The 17,093-nt window shown below is 40.9% G+C and overlaps 1 protein-coding gene across 3 annotated transcripts in view; it reads left to right on the forward strand.

Annotated features, from left to right (window-relative positions):
- LOC118374826 (ryanodine receptor 3-like) overlaps positions 1-17,093 on the forward strand; it is a 251,864-nt gene that overhangs the window by 50,854 nt on the left and 183,917 nt on the right. For all 3 annotated transcript variants that reach the window (XM_052471367.1, XM_052471368.1, XM_052471369.1), the window contains 6 exons: positions 4,829-4,903; positions 5,407-5,485; positions 6,607-6,719; positions 9,978-10,077; positions 10,936-11,029; positions 16,939-17,013. In XM_052471367.1, coding sequence (XP_052327327.1) covers positions 4,829-4,903; positions 5,407-5,485; positions 6,607-6,719; positions 9,978-10,077; positions 10,936-11,029; positions 16,939-17,013 — 536 coding nt within the window. The remainder of the gene's footprint in view (positions 1-4,828; positions 4,904-5,406; positions 5,486-6,606; positions 6,720-9,977; positions 10,078-10,935; positions 11,030-16,938; positions 17,014-17,093) is intronic.

Consider the following 17,093-nt stretch of genomic DNA (forward strand, 5'->3'; position numbering starts at 1 on the left):
CACTACAGCCCCATCGATATACTGTAGACAGTAGTGTATATACTGTAGACTGTAGTGTATACTGTAGACTGTAGTGTATATACTGTAGACTGTAGTGTATATAATGTAGACTGTAGTGTATATTCTGTAGACTGTAGTGTATATAATGTAGACTGTAGTGTATATTCTGTGAACTGTAGTGTATACTGTAGACTGTAGTGTATATACTGTAGACTGTAGTGTATATAATGTAGACTGTAGTGTATATTCTGTAGACTGTAGTGTATATAATGTAGACTGTAGTGTATATAATGTAGACTGTAGTGTATATTCTGTAGACTGTAGTGTATATAATGTAGACTGTAGTGTATATTCTGTGGACTGTAGTGTATATAATGTAGACTGTAGTGTATAGACTTTAGACTGTAGTGTATACTGTAGACTGTAGTGTATATTCTGTAGACAGTAGTGTATATAATGTAGACTGTAGTGTATATTCTGTAGACTGTAGTGTATATAATGTAGACTGTAGTGTATATTCTGTGGACTGTAGTGTATATAATGTAGACTGTAGTGTATAGACTTTAGACTGTAGTGTATACTGTAGACTGTAGTGTATATTCTGTAGACAGTAGTGTATATAATGTAGACTGTAGTGTATATTCTGTAGACTGTAGTGTATAGACTTTAGACTGTAGTGTATAGACTTTAGACTGTAGTGTATAGACTGTAGACTGTAGTGTATATAATGTAGACTGTAGTGTGTATTCTGTAGACTGTAGTGTATATTCTGTAGACTGTAGTGTATATAATGTAGACTGTAGTGTATATTCTGTAGACTGTAGTGTATAGACTTTAGACTGTAGTGTATAGACTTTAGACTGTAGTGTATAGACTGTAGACTGTAGTGTATATAATGTAGACTGTAGTGTATATTCTGTAGACTGTAGTGTATAGACTGTAGACTGTAGTGTATATAATGTAGACTGTAGTGTGTATAATGTAGACTGTAGTGTATATTCTGTAGACTGTAGTGTATAGACTGTAGACTGTAGTGTATATAATGTAGACTGTAGTGTGTATTCTGTAGACTGTAGTGTATATAATGTAGACTGTAGTGTATAGACTTTAGACTGTAGTGTATATAATGTAGACTGTAGTGTATATACTGTAGACTGTAGTGTATAGACTGTAGACTGTAGTGTATATTCTGTAGACTTTAGTGTATATACTGTAGACTGTAGTGTATATTCTGTAGACCGTAGTGTATATTCTTTAGACTGTAGTGTATAGACTGCAGTGTATAGACTGTAGACTGTAGTGTATAGACTGTAGACTGTAGTGTATATTCTGTAGACTGTAGTGTATATTCTGTAGACTGTAGTGTGTAGACTGTAGACTGTAGTGTATAGACTGTATACTGTAGTGTAACTGTAGTGTATAGACTGTAGACTGTAGTGTATATTCTGTAGACCGTAGTCTATATAATGTAGACTGTAGTGTATAGACTTTAGACTGTAGTGTATAGACTGTAGACTGTAGTGTATATTCTTTAGACTGTAGTGTATAGACTGTAGACCGTAGTGTATAGACTGTAGTGTATATTCTGTAGACTGTAGTGTATAGACTGTAGTGTATAGACTGTATACTGTAGTGTATATTCTGTAGACTGTAGTGTATAGACTGTAGACTGTATTGTATAGACTGTAGTGTATATTCTGTAGACTGTAGTGTATAGACTGTAGACTGTAGTGTATAGACTGTAGACCGTAGTGTATATTCTGTAGACTGTAGTGTATAGACTGTAGTGTGTAGACTGTAGACTGTAGTGTATAGACTGTAGACTGTAGTGTATATTCTGTAGACCGTAGTGTATATAATGTAGACTGTAGTGTATAGACTTTAGACTGTAGTGTATAGACTGTAGACTGTAGTGGATATTCTTTAGATTGTAGTGTATAGACTGTAGACCGTAGTGTATAGACTGTAGTGTATATTCTATAGACTGTAGTGTATAGACTGTAGTGTATAGACTGTAGACTGTAGTGTATATTCTGTAGACTGTAGTGTATATTCTGTAGAATGTAGTGTGTAGACTGTAGACTGTAGTGTATATTCTGTAGACTGTAGTGTATAGACTGTAGACTGTAGTGTATAGACTAGTATATAGACTGTAGACTGTAGTGTATATTCTGTAGACTGTAGTGTATATAATGTAGACTGTAGTGTATATAATGTAGACTGTAATGTATATTCTGTAGACTGTAGTGTATATTCTGTAGACTGTAGTGTATAGACTGTAGACTGTAGTGTATATTCTGTAGACCGTAGTGTATATTCTTTAGACTGTAGTGTATAGACTGTAGTGTATATTCTGTAGGCTGTAGTGTATAGACTGTAGTGTATAGACTGTAGACTGTAGTGTATATTCTGTAGACTGTAGTGTATATAATGTAGACTGTAGTGTATATTCTGTAGACTGTAGTGTATATTCTGTAGACTGTAGTGTATAGACTGTAGACTGTAGTGTATATTCTGTAGACCGTAGTGTATATTCTTTAGACTGTAGTGTATAGACTGTAGTGTACATTCTGTAGAATGTAGTGTATATAATGTAGACTGTAGTGTATAGATAGTAGACTGTAGTGTATAGACTGTAGTGTATATTCTGTAGACTGTAGTGTATAGACTGTAGACTGTAGTGTATATTCTGTAGACTGTAGTGTATAGACTGTAGACTGTAGTGTATATTCTGTAGACTGTAGTGTATAGACTGTAGACTGTAGTGTATAGACTGTAGTGTATATTCTGTAGACTGTAGTGTATAGACTGTAGACTGTAGTGTATAGACTGTAGACCGTAGTGTATATTCTGTAGACTGTAGTGTATAGACTGTAGACTGTAGTGTATAGACTGTAGACCGTAGTGTATATTCTGTAGACTGTAGTGTATAGACTGTAGTGTATAGACTGTAGACTGCGTTGTATATATACTGTAGACTGTAGTGTATATAATGTAGACTGTTGTGTATAGACTCTCGACTGTTGTGTATATAATGTAGACTGTTGTGTATAGACTCTCGACTGTAGTGTATGTAATGTAGACTGTAGTGTATAGACTGTAGACTGTGTTGTATATATACTGTAGACTGTAGTGTATATATTGTAGACTGTTGTGTATAGACTCTCGACTGTAGTGTATATAATGTAGACTGTTGTGTATAGACTCTCGACTGTAGTGTATATAATGTAGACTGTTGTGTATAGACTCTCGACCGTAGTGTATATAATGTAGACTGTAGTGTATAGACTGTAGTGTATATTCTGTAGACTGTAGAGTATATTGACTGTAGTGTATAGACTGTAGACTGAGTTGTATATATACTGTAGACTGTAGTGTATATAATGTAGACTGTAGTGTATATTCTGTAGACTGTAGAGTATATTGACTGTAGTGTATAGACTGTAGACTGAGTTGTATATATACTGTAGACTGTAGTGTATAGACTGTAGACTGTGTTGTATATATACTGTAGACTGTAGTGTATATAATGTAGACTGTAGTGTATACTGTAGACTGTGTTGTATATATACTGTAGACTGTAGTGTATATAATGTAGACTGTAGTGTATAGACTGTAGACTGTGTTGTATATATACTGTAGACTGTAGTGTATATAATGTAGACTGTAGTGTATAGACTGTAGTGTATATTCTGTAGACTGTAGACTGTAGTGTATAGACTGTAGACTGAGTTGTATATATACTGTAGACTGTAGTGTATAGACTGTAGACTGTAGTGTATATAATGTAGACTGTAGTGTATAGACTGTAGTGTATATTCTGTAGACTGTAGTGTATAGACTGTAGTGTATAGACTGTAGACTGTGTTGTATATATACTGTAGACTGTAGTGTATATAATGTAGACTGTAGTGTATATTCTGTAGACTGGTTGTTGATTGGATTTATATATTTCTTACACTCCCCTACGTTTGTATTTGGACAGTGAAGTGAACTTTTAATTTGGCTCTATATTCCAGCATTTTGTATAAAATGTTTTATTTATATATATATATAAAACATGCTGGAATATAGAGCCAAATTAAACGTTTTAGCTTCACTGTCTAAATAAACCCGTTTGTAGAGTGTGTCAATAGAGAACTCATGTTATCCACCACCAATGTGTAGCAATGTCTATCTCATCTAGTTTTCTTTCTTTATCCAAATAATGATCTGTAACTGCTTTAGAGGGAATACAGATAGCAACACTGTAGACAGTTTTGTGGGTTATTGGGGTAAAGTGTGCTAATGTTATGTCACCCTGTTCTTTTCTTCATGCGTCTAGAGGTTGTTAAGGAGGGTGAGTAATATTCCGTTTGTTTTAAATCTGTCTTCTCTTACGGGGTTCACAACATTTCCTTGTCCGCGGTACTGCAACAAAATGTTTCTCGTTCGTCACCCGAACCTGTCTAACACACGTAGTAGTGATGCAGCACGACCTGGTTGGGATGAGTTCCTTTTGGTTCCGTTTTGTTCCTGTCTGTCTGTCCGTCTGTTTGTTCCTGGAGGTACTAGCCAAGGATGTTCGTTGTCTATCCTCAATATTTTAAAGTGACGTCCTTCCCTTGTTTTCTTTCCTTCATCTCTACTGATTAGAAACAACTAGACAGATGAAAGCACCATTTCAATCTTCCTTGTAGAGTTTGACCATTGTGCTTTCATGTCTGCTCAGATCCGTGTAGATGAAGGAAAGGAGACAAGGGGAGGATTCTACATGACCCTATTGAGATGCAGCCATCAGACTCTAACCTGCTGTGTATGTTGCCTCTCCTCCTCTCCTCCTTCCTAGGCGGCCCAGGGGGGTGGACACCGGACCCTGCTCTATGGTCACGCCATCCTCCTACGTCACTCCTTCAGTGGAATGGTGAGAATGGGGGAAATCTGCCACCCTGTCCCTCATAACCACAGTGGTTGGGTTCCAAATGGAACCCTTTTCCCCCTTTACACTGTACTTTATAGGGAATAGTGGTGCCCATTTGGGACACACTTAGTATCACCCACACAAACATTATACTGCAGTTGCTCAAATGGCCAAAGTATCTCCAATGAGTGGGTTGCCAGATCTGTGGAAGATTTCCCAGTACGAGAGCTGTATCACTAGTGGATATCCCTCCTACGTGTTGAATGAAAAGGTCACCAGTCCCTCACTGCTACTGTTACTATATTACCTAAAACATTATACTGCAGTCGCTACACAGAGAACAGTGCCGATGGCTTGAGTTCTAAACTGTACATTAAACTGTATATTCCACATGTGTAAACGCAAAACAAAACAAATCACGAAAGACAGACGTGTATATATATATATATTTTTTACAAATCGTTTTTTCTCTTCTTGCTATTTCATATTGTGTGGCTTCTCATCAGTACCTGACCTGCTTGAAGACGTCGAGATCGTTGACAGACAAACTGTCGTTTGACGTGGGATTACAAGAACATTCAATTGGTAACACTTCCTATTGCACACAGCCTTGCTCCCTGTGACTACATTTAGAGGTAGAGTGGTGAAAGGAAGAGGGTGCCGATCATGTCTGCTGTGGAGCCATGCCTTGTACTGGTAACTAGGCGACATTTAGGGAATTTTGCCTAGCCACCGTGCTTCTACATCTGCGTTGCTTGCTGTTTGGGGTTTTAGGCTGGGTTTGTGACATCGACTGATGTAAGATGGGCTTTATAAATACATTTGATTGATTGATTGATTGATTGATTGATTGATTGATTGATTGATTGATTGATTTGAAGTACAAAATGAGAGCCATTTATCAAACCGGATGTGATACTTTAACTGTGATATACTAGACATGCAGACTGGCTTCCATATTAATAGCTGACCTTGCTATGTGTATGTGTTGTAGCCCCCAGAATAGAGGTACTATATCAACCTGAAGACGTTACCAACAGGCAAAATGGCTGCCTTGAGGCTGTCCACTGCCCTGCATTGAAACTGCTTTGATATTTGAAGACTTCAAAATGAACTGATTAACAATCACACAGCACATAATGAATTGATTAACAATCATGATGATACACTTGCACTGCTTGTGTAAATCCATGCTTTGGTACTTGGACTATGGACCACAAATTAAATGCAAGAAATTGACATGCCAGTCAAACATGTGCATATTTATGGCAATTTCAGATGTGTGATCTGTATCTTTCTGTTTTTGGTAAGCTCATGTACAGTGTAGGAAGTTATGATTAATTTGCAGTATATTACCATAGTTTTATTGTAATCTCAGAACAAGAAACCAAATCTGAAGCGTTAACAGTCTGGCCAGCTGCTATGGTAACAGTCTCGCCAGTTACTATGGTAACAGTTTGGTCAGTAACTGTGTTAACAGTCTGGTCAGATACTATGTTAAAAGTCTGGTCAGTTACTATGGTAACAGTCTGGTCAGATACTATGTTAAAAGTCTGGTCAGTTACTATGGTAACAGTCTGGTCAGTAACTGTGTTAACAGTCTGGTCAGATACTATGTTAAAAGTCTGGTCAGTTACTATGGTAACAGTTTGTCACAAGAGACTATGACAGTCTCATCCACGTCCTGTTGTCCTCTGTCTCTCCAGGTGAGGCATGTTGGTGGACCATCCATCCTGCGTCCAAGCAAAGGTCAGAGGGAGAGAAGGTCCGTATCGGAGACGACCTCATCCTGGTCAGCGTGTCCACAGAGAGGTACCTGGTGAGTACCGATTCGTCAGTCAATCAACCAAACAATCAATCAATCAATCTTAATCTCAATCTTGTTAGCCAGGTCCCAGATCTGTTTGGGTTGTCTTGCCAGAGCAGGCTAGGAGGCTTGGAAAGGGAAAGACAACCCAAAGAGATCTGGGACCAGGTTAGGAATAACAAGACAACCCAAACAGATCTGGGACCAGGTTAGGAATAACAAGACAACCCTAACAGATCTGGGACCAGGTTAGGAATAACAAGACAACCCTAACAGATCTGGGACCAGGTTAGGAATAACAAGACAACCCTAACAGATCTGGGACCAGGTTAGGAATAACAAGACAACCCTAACAGATCTGGGACCAGGTTAGGAATAACAAGACAACCCAAACAGATCTGGGACCAGGTTAGGAATAACAAGACAACCCTAACAGATCTGGGACCAGGTTAGGAATAACAAGACAACCCTAACAGATCTGGGACCAGGTTAGGAATAACAAGACAACCCTAACAGATCTGGGACCAGGTTAGGAATAACAAGACAACCCTAACAGATCTGGGACCAGGTTAGGAATAACAAGACAACCCTAACAGATCTGGGACCAGGTTAGGAATAACAAGACAACCCTAACAGATCTGGGACCAGGTTAGGAATAACAAGACAACCCAAACAGATCTGGGACCAGGTTAGGAATAACAAGACAACCCTAACAGATCTGGGACCAGGTTAGGAATAACAAGACAACCCTAACAGATCTGGGACCAGGTTAGGAATAACAAGACAACCCTAACAGATCTGGGACCAGGTTAGGAATAACAAGACAACCCAAACAGTTCTGGGACCAGGTTAGGAATAACAAGACAACCCTAACAGATCTGGGACCAGGTAAAGAATAACAAGACAACCCAAACAGATCTGGGACCAGGTTAGGATCACACAACACTGTTATCCCCATCACATAATACTCCACTTGAAATAGTCCTGTTAAAACTGTTTTAGTCTTAAAAATACTGGTCTCCTCAGCCCAGCCCAACCTCCACAGTGACAAGGCAATCCCAGGGAGTACTTGAAGTGGCTATTCAGGAAGATCTGTAATGAAATTACAAGAGAACCATCCTTGTTTTCAGTATCACTATGGAAATCATTATCTGTCTGATGAGCTGACACATAATGGACTCTGTGCCGTGCAGAAAAATGCCTCCGAACTTAATTAATTTTCTTAGAGAGGAAGGGAGAGGAAAGAGAGAGAGTGAGAGAGAGAGAGAGAGAGAGAGAGAGAGAGAGAGAGAGGGAGAGACATGTTAAACATGAAACAGAGATAGCAGTAGGTACTGGGGATTGCTATATGCCTTTGGGGAGGTAACATAGCTCTACTCAGCCTGAGTTTCAACTCCACAAAAGGGAATCATTGCCTGATTCTTCCTCCTACTGAAAACATTAGATTGTCGCGCAACTATGACTTATCACAGAGGGATTATTTCCTGAGTGACAAAGAATTATTGTTTTTCTGAAATCCTCTATAAAGAAAAATACACCCAACATGTGAAGTGTTGGTCCCAGATTTCATGAGCTGAAATAAAAGATCATAGAATTTGTCCACACGTACAAAAAAGGTTATTTCTCTCACAAATGTGTTTACATCCCTTTTAGTGAACAGTTCTCCTTTGCCAAGATAATCCATCCACCTGACAGGTGGGGCATATCAAGAAGATGATTAAACAGCATGATCAATACACAGGTGCACCTTGTGCTAGGGATAATAAAAGACCACTCTAAAATGTGCAGTTTTGTCACACAACACAATGCCACAGATGTCTCCAGTTTAATTTCTCTACCATAAGCCGTCTCCAAACGTCATTTTAGAGCATTTGGCAGTACGTCCAACAGGCTTCACAACCTCAGACGACATGTAACCACGCCAGCCCAGGACCTCCACATCCATCTTCTTCACCTGCAGGATCGTCTGAGACCAACCACCCGGACATCTGATGAAACTGAGTAGTATTTCTGTCTGTGGCTGGGCCTGGCTCCCAAGTGGGTGGGCCTGGCTCCCAAGTGGGTGGGCCTGGCTCCCAAGTGGGTGGGCCTGGCTCCCAAGTGGGTGGGCCTGGCTCTCAAGTGGGTGGGCCTGGCTCCCAAGTGGGTGGGCCTGGCTCTCAAGTGGGTGGGCCTGGCTCCCAAGTGGGTGGGCCTGGCTCCCAAGTGGGTGGGCCTGGCTCTCAAGTGGGTGGGCCTGGCTCTCAAGTGGGTGGGCCTGGCTCTCAAGTGGGTGGGCCTGGCTCCCAAGTGGGTGGGCCTGGCTCCCAAGTGGGTGGGCCTGGCTCAGAAGTGGGTAGGCCTGGCTCTCAAGTAGGTGGGCCTGGCTCCCAAGTGGGTGAGCCTGGCTCCCAAGTGGGTGGGCCTACAGTCATGTGAAATCTATAGATGAATTTATTTAAATTGTCTGATTTCCTTATATAAACTGTAACTCAGTTAAAACCGTTTAAATTGTTGCAGGTTGCGTTTATATTTTTGTTCAGTATACATCATTGATATAACCCAACCCAGTATACTCTGTTTTGTCTCATTTAATTCTGAACATCTTTGAACATTGTTGTCAGAGTCCCAGCCCCTGTCTGTGTTGAGCTGTGCTTTGTGGATTAAACTGGTGTTGGCAGTCTCATTGTGATCAGTTGGACATGGGATCACATTGAGCTGCACAATCTCCCCATCAAAGACCAGCCTGGCTTGAGATCTTATTCTAGAACGGTAGCTGAGGCAGGTCCTTATAGAGTGTTTATGGTCTTAGTGGCTATAACGCACTGTGGATGCAGAAGATATACATTGACCGGTACAGATATGCTGTAGAGGCATATCCAAATAGCTGGCAGGGTTGAGACAAAGTTATTAAATGCCAACTAGCTTTAAATCTCTCCTTTACCAGCCCCTCATATCCCTGTTTCTGTCTCTCTCTCGCTCACACACACACACACACACACACACACACACGCACACACGCGCATACACACACATGCACACACGCGCGCACACACACATGCACGCACGCACGCACGCACACACACACACACACACACACACACACACACACACACACACACACACACACACACACACACACACACACACACACACACACACACACACACACACACACACACACACACACACACACACACACACACACACACACACACACACACACACACACACACACACACACACACACCCCACTGGTCCTAAACCTACGCTGTGTGACCTCTCTTCCAGCACCTGTCCATCTCTAACGGTAGTTTCCAGGTGGACGCCTCCTTTATGCAGACTCTGTGGAACGTCCAGCCTACCCGGTCAGGAAGCAACGTGGCTGTAGGCAAGTACACCACGACTCCGTACCGTCATTACAACTTCACTTCATTATGGACTAGGATGTATTCAGTTGTTGGAGGAATGTTATATATTCTTCTTTGTGTCATGCTCCCCTCGGTAACCTGTGTTTGTAAGACACTTCATAAACATCAAGTCAAATCAGAGTTTATTTGTCACGTGCACAGGATACAGCAGGGTCAAATCAAATCACATTTTATTGGTCACATACACACGGTTAGCAGATGTTATTGCGAGTGTAGCGAAATGCTTGTGCTTCTATTTCCGACCGTGCAGTAATATCTAACAAGTAATCTAACAATTTCACAACAACTACCTTATAAACATAAGTGTAAAGGAATGAATCAGAATATGTCTATAGCAATATATGGATGAGCTATGGCAGAACGGCATAGGCAAGAGGCAGTAGATGGTATAGAGTACAGTATATACATATGAGATGAGTAATGTAGGGTATGTAAACATTATATAAAGTGGCATTGTTTAAAGTGACTAGTGATACATTTATTACATCCAATTTTTTATTATTAACGTGGCCAGAGATTTGAGTCAGTATGTTGACAGCAGCCACTCAATGTTATTGATGGCTGTTTAACAGTCTGATGGCCGTGAGATAGAAACTATAAACAGTACAGTGAAATGGTTGCTTGCAAGCTCTTCCTCAACAATGCAGGTATATTAGTCATATAGAAGAAACACACATTAGAATAAACACTAAATACAGGCCCATATGTATCAGTCATTCAATCAATCAGATTGTCACTAAGGCTACGTGCGGTGCACAAAATGCACCATACCTTCAAAAGCTCCCTATTGAGCTTAGGGTCTTGTGTTTGTCCAATAGGATTCCTGTGTGGTGGTCACGTGATGCGTCTGTGTCACGGACATGATGAGAGTCTGACCATACCTGGATCAGAGGCCAGCGAGATGGAGCAGAGGTACAGTAGGCTTCTTGTCAGCCATTTTAATATTGTAACACTGTCAGAGCATAAGAGGTACAGTCGGCTTCTTGTCAGCCATTTTAATATTGTGACTGTAACACTGTCAGAGCATAAGAGGTACAGTAGGCTTCTTGTCAGCCATTTTAATATTTTAACACTGTCAGAGCATAAGAGGTACAGTGGCTTCTTGTCAGCCATTTTAACTGTAGGTTTGGGTCTCTCCTGTAAACCCACTTTTAACACGGTCATATAATCACTTACGGTTACTTTGAATCACTTTGAAGAGAACTTTCAGTCAAATGTCATTACAGGCTGTGAGCTCTACTATTAAGGACCATTTTAACTGACACTTACAGCTACTTTTAAAGATGTCTCTTCATGTTTTAGAGAGCTTTCAATTAACTGCTATGACATTCCATCACCATTCTGTTGAATTGTTGAGAGAGAAATGGGATCAAATAGTGCTAAGTCTATCTTGATGACGATCTTCCTGTGTATCAGATGGGGATCTGGGACACTCACTCCTTAGCCTGAAGTGTCACACCGTGCGCGATTAAATATGTGTTGGAATGCTTCAGAAGGGCAGTCAAGTCTGTTTGCGCGGCAGAGGTCCTGAGTTCTATTCTCGGTATGCGCTGAGGCAGATGTCCTGAGTTCTAGTCTCGGTATGCGCTGAGGCAGAGGTCCTGAGTTCTAGTCTCAGTATGCGCTGAGGCAGATGTCCTGAGTTCTAGTCTCGGTATGCGCTGAGGCAGATGTCCTGAGTTCTAGTCTCGGTATGCGCTGAGGCAGATGTCCTGAGTTCTAGTCTCGTAATGCGCTGAGGCAGAGGTCCTGAGTTCAAGTCTCGTAATGCGCTGAGGCAGAGGTCCTGAGTTCAAGTCTCGTAATGCGCTGAGGCAGAGGTCCTGAGTTCAAGTCTCGTAATGCGCTGAGGCAGAGGTCCTGAGTTCAAGTCTCGTAATGCGCTGAGGCAGAGGTCCTGAGTTCAAGTCTCGTAATGCGCTAAGACAGAGGTCCTGAGTTCTAGTCTCGGTATGTGCTGAGGCAGAGGTCCTGAGTTCTAATCTCGGTATGCGCTGAGGCAGAGGAGGATGTGGTACTAGCTAAGCAAGCAGCATGATGTTCTTTTCACATTTTGAAATTACATTTTCATACCAGTAATAATTCAGAATGTACTATTAGTTTCAGTTTCAAAATGAGCTTTTGAAGATTTGGAATAGAAGGACTCCATGCAACAATTTGTATTGGAAAGTCACTGCGTTAAATAGAGACAAATGCATTGATTTGGGACTGGTATCCTAGCAGCTAAGAGCTCAAATCAAATCAAATCAAATTATATTCGTTGAGCCAGTCAACGAATCCAAGAGTCGACTAAGTGAAAAATCTGTCGAATTGTGCCCTTGAGCAAAGCACTTAACCCTAATTGTTCCTGTAAGTGCCTCTGGACAAAATGTTTCATGTAATACTACTGACTAAAGGTCACCAGCGTTAGTCACTATTAAAAAATATGATTTTGCAAGACGCAGTGATTTCTCAAACAGAGTTTCTTTCATAATTGTCCAGAGATTTGATCTCATATACTCCATAAAGAGTAAAGAGCAGATACACAAAACATTCTTACGAAAACATTTCTTCTTAACTGCCAGTTCTCTGCTGCCAATGACTGGAACGAACTACAAAAATCTCTGAAACTGGAAACACTTATCTCCCTCACTAGCTTTAAGCACCAGCTGTCATTTAGCCCAAACAACTACCTCTTTCCCTACTGTATTTATTTTGTTTATTTATTTATTTTGCTCCTTTGCACCCCATTATTTTTATTTCTAAATTTGAGAATTTTGATAACTTAAATACAGATTGAAGTATTTTCATTGTCATCTCTTTACAGCAGGAGCCATTTGCTTTCCCAACTATGTTTTCCTGCGATTGTATTTTAAAATATTGCGATATGCCTGGCTGGGCTTCTCTACTTTTCAGTAACAGTCACAACTCAACAATCATCTATTTGCCGTTCGCGGCCCAAATTGCCGATCCTTCAGACTAAGTAATTTAACACAATAAACAGCTTTATTTTATTAACTTCTTGCGTCGAGCCATCCCGGATCCGGTATCGTGACTACAGCCTCAAGCTCATTACCATAACGCAACGTTAACTATTCATGAAAATCGCAAATGAAATGAAATTAATCTATTTGCTCTCAAGCTTAGCCTTTTATTAACAACACTGTCATCTCAGATTTTCAAAATATGCTTCTCAACCATTGCAAAACAAGCATTTGTGTAACAGTATTGATAGCCAGCATAGCATTTAGTGTAGCATTTAGCGTTAGCATTCAGCAGGCAACATTTTCACAAAAAACAGAAAAGGATTCAAATAAAATAATTTACCTTTGAAGAACTTCAGATGTTTTCAATGAGGAGACTCTCAGTTAGATAGCAAATGTTCAGTTTTTACAAAAAATATTATTTGTGTTGACAAATCGGTCCGTTTTCTTCATCATTCTTCATCACGTTTGGGTAAGAAAAAAAACGAAAATTAAGTCATTAAAACGCGAACTTTTTCCAAATTAACTCCATAATATCGACAGAAACATGGCAAACCGATGTTTAGAATCAATCCTCAAGGTGTTTTTCACATATCTATCGACGATAAAATCCTTCGTGGCAGTTGACTTTCTCTTCTGAAGAAATGGAACGCGCATGGACCTACAGATTACGCAATAATTTCGACACAGGACACCGGGCGGGACACCAGGTAAATGTAGTCTCTTATGGTCAATCTTCCAATGATATGCCTACAAACACGTCACAATGCTGCAGACACCTTGGAGAAACGACACAAAGGGCAGGCTCATTCCTGGCGCATTGACAGCCATATAAGGAGACATTGGAACACAGCGCCTTCAGAATCTGGGGCATTTCCTGTATGAAACTTCATCTTGGTTTCGCCTGTAGCATTAGTTCTGGGGCACTCACAGATAATATCTTTGCAGTTTTGGAAACGTCAGAGTTTTGTCTTTCCAAGGCTGTCAATTCCATGCATAGTCAAGCATCTTTTCGTGACAAAATATCTTGTTTAAAACGGGAACGTTTTTTTATCCAAAAATTAAAAGAGCGCCCCCTATCTCGAAGAGGTTAAAGAAGCTAATGGTCCTCTGTGTCCAAATCAGGCTTTCTGGTGTAGTAGCCTATTTTGAATGGTTGTATTTATTTCTTTAAAGACGGGAGTTAATTAGGCTATATATATTTTTTTTTCAATTTCATTAAATTTATTATAGGGAAAAGCTTAACTGCTCCTAGCATTATGGGCGCGCTGCCTTTTAATGTGTCATTAACACAACCAGTCATGACGTGTACGTGTAAAACAATCACATGACAAAGATGCTCCTGTAGGCTACCTGCGAACAGTTTAATTTGAGTTTATTTCACCTTTATTTAACCAGGTAGGCCAGTTGAGAACACCTTTATTTAACCAGGTAGGCCAGTTGAGAACACCTTTATTTAACCAGGTAGGCCAGTTGAGAACACCTTTATTTAACCAGGTAGGCCAGTTGAGAACAAGTTCTCATTTACAACTGCGACCTGACCAAGATAAAGCAAAGCAGTGTGACACAAACAACAACACAGAGTTACACATAAACAAACGTACAGTCAATAACACAATAGAAAAGAAAAGTAGAAAAATCAATGTACAGTTTGTGCAAATGTAGAAGAGTAGGGAAGTAAGGCGTTAATGTAGCGTGTAGCATTAATACCGGAGTGATACATGTGCAGATGATGATGTGCAAGTAGAGATACTGGTGACATTCGTTCACTAACAAAATCATTCCAGCATCCAAACCCCAATGCGGGTGTACTGTGTACTGTGTACTGTGTACTGTGTACTGTGTACTATGCACTGTGTACTATGCACTGTGTACTGTGTACTATGCACTGTGTACTGTGTACTGTGTACTGTGTACTGTGTACTGTGTACTGTGTACTGTGTACTATGCACTGTGTACTGTGTACTGTGTACTGTGTACTGTGTACTGTGTACTGTGTACTGTGTACTGTGTACTATGTACACTGTGTACTGTGTACTGTGTACTGTGTACTGTGTACTGTGTACTGTGCACTATGTACTGTGTACTGTGTACTGTGTACTGTGTACTGTGCACTGTGTACTGTGTACTGTGTACTGTGCACTGTGTACTGTGTACTGTGTACTGTGTACTGTGTACTATGCACTGTGTACTGTGTACTGTGTACTGTGTACTATGCACTGTGTACTGTGTACTGTGTACTGTGTACTGTGTACTATGCACTGTGTACTGTGTACTGTGTACTGTGTACTGTGCACTGTGTACTGTGTACTGTGCACTGTGTACTGTGTACTGTGCACTGTGTACTGTGTACTGTGTACTGTGTACTATGCACTGTGTACTGTGTACTATGCACTGTGTACTGTGTACTGTGTACTGTGTACTATGCACTGTGTACTATGCACTGTGTACTATGCACTGTGTACTGTGTACTGTGTACTGTGTACTATGCACTGTGCACTATGCACTGTGTACTGTGTACTGTGTACTGTGTACTATGCACTGTGTACTGTGTACTATGCACTGTGTACTATGCACTGTGTACTGTGTACTATGCACTGTGTACTGTGTACTGTGTACTATGCACTGTGTACTATGCACTGTGTACTGTGTACTATGCACTGTGTACTGTGTACTATGCACTGTGTACTGTGTACTGTTTACTGTGTACTATGCACTGTGTACTATGCACTGTGTACTGTGTACTATGCACTGTGTACTGTGTACTGTGTACTGTGTACTGTGTACTATGCACTGTGTACTGTGTACTGTGTACTGTGTACTATGCACTGTGTACTATGCACTGTGTACTGTGTACTATGCACTGTGTACTGTGTACTGTGTACTATGCACTGTGTACTGTGTACTGTGTACTGTGTACTATGCACTGTGTACTGTGTACTATGCACTGTGTACTGTGTACTGTGTACTATGCACTGTGTACTGTGTACTATGCACTGTGTACTGTGTACTGTGTACTGTGTACTATGCACTGTGTACTGTGTACTGTGTACTGTGTACTATGCACTGTGTACTATGCACTGTGTACTGTGTACTATGCACTGTGTACTGTGTACTGTGTACTGTGCACTGTGCACTATGCACTGTGTACTGTGTACTGTGTACTGTGTACTGTGTACTATGCACTGTGTACTGTGTACTGTGTACTGTGTACTGTGTACTGTGCACTATGCACTGTGCACTGTGTACTGTGTACTGTGTACTGTGCACTGCGTACTGCGTACTGTGTACTGTGCACTGTGTACTGTGTACTGCGTACTGTGTACTGCGTACTGTGTACTGTGCACTGTGTACTGTGTACTGCATACTGTGTACTGCGTACTGCGTACTGTGTACTGTGTACTGTGCACCCGCATTGTGATGAATGGACAAATGCAGCTGTTATAAAACACCTAGGTGTATTGGCATGACATTCTACGATTGCCATTTGGCTCATCCTCTCCTGTCTAACACTTGTAGCCTGAATTGAAGCGTCCACTGTTGTCCACGCGCACCTCTTTCTCGGCTACTCATCTCCAGCCTTGTCTGTCTTCTCCTCAAACCACAACGCAATATGGAGCGTATACCACCCGGTTTCCAGTCAATTTGCTAATGTTTCATATGGCTTTTTTTTCTTGCACTAATGTTAAGTAATGGTGTCGTAGCCTATCGTTCTTAGAGGATGTTGTATTAATTCTACTGGTACGGCGTATCCCCACTATTTATTTTGCCGGGACGCTGTACCAGATCGTACCGCCTTACTTTCACCCCTGAAAAAGACACAGACCTGATCCCTCTCCTCCCTTTCTGTGTCCCCAGGATAGTGAACTATGAAATGGGAAAAGGAACGTCCAAGGCCCGCTCCCTCTGGAGGCTGGAGCCCCTCAGGATTGGGTGAGCTCTCCCCCATCGAACCCACCTCCACTCTGACCCTAATCTCACTCCCACCTCACCCTCTCTCACTTATCCATTTC

This window comes from Oncorhynchus keta, chromosome 19, assembly GCF_023373465.1.
Source record: "Oncorhynchus keta strain PuntledgeMale-10-30-2019 chromosome 19, Oket_V2, whole genome shotgun sequence".
Lineage (NCBI taxonomy): Eukaryota > Metazoa > Chordata > Actinopteri > Salmoniformes > Salmonidae > Oncorhynchus > Oncorhynchus keta.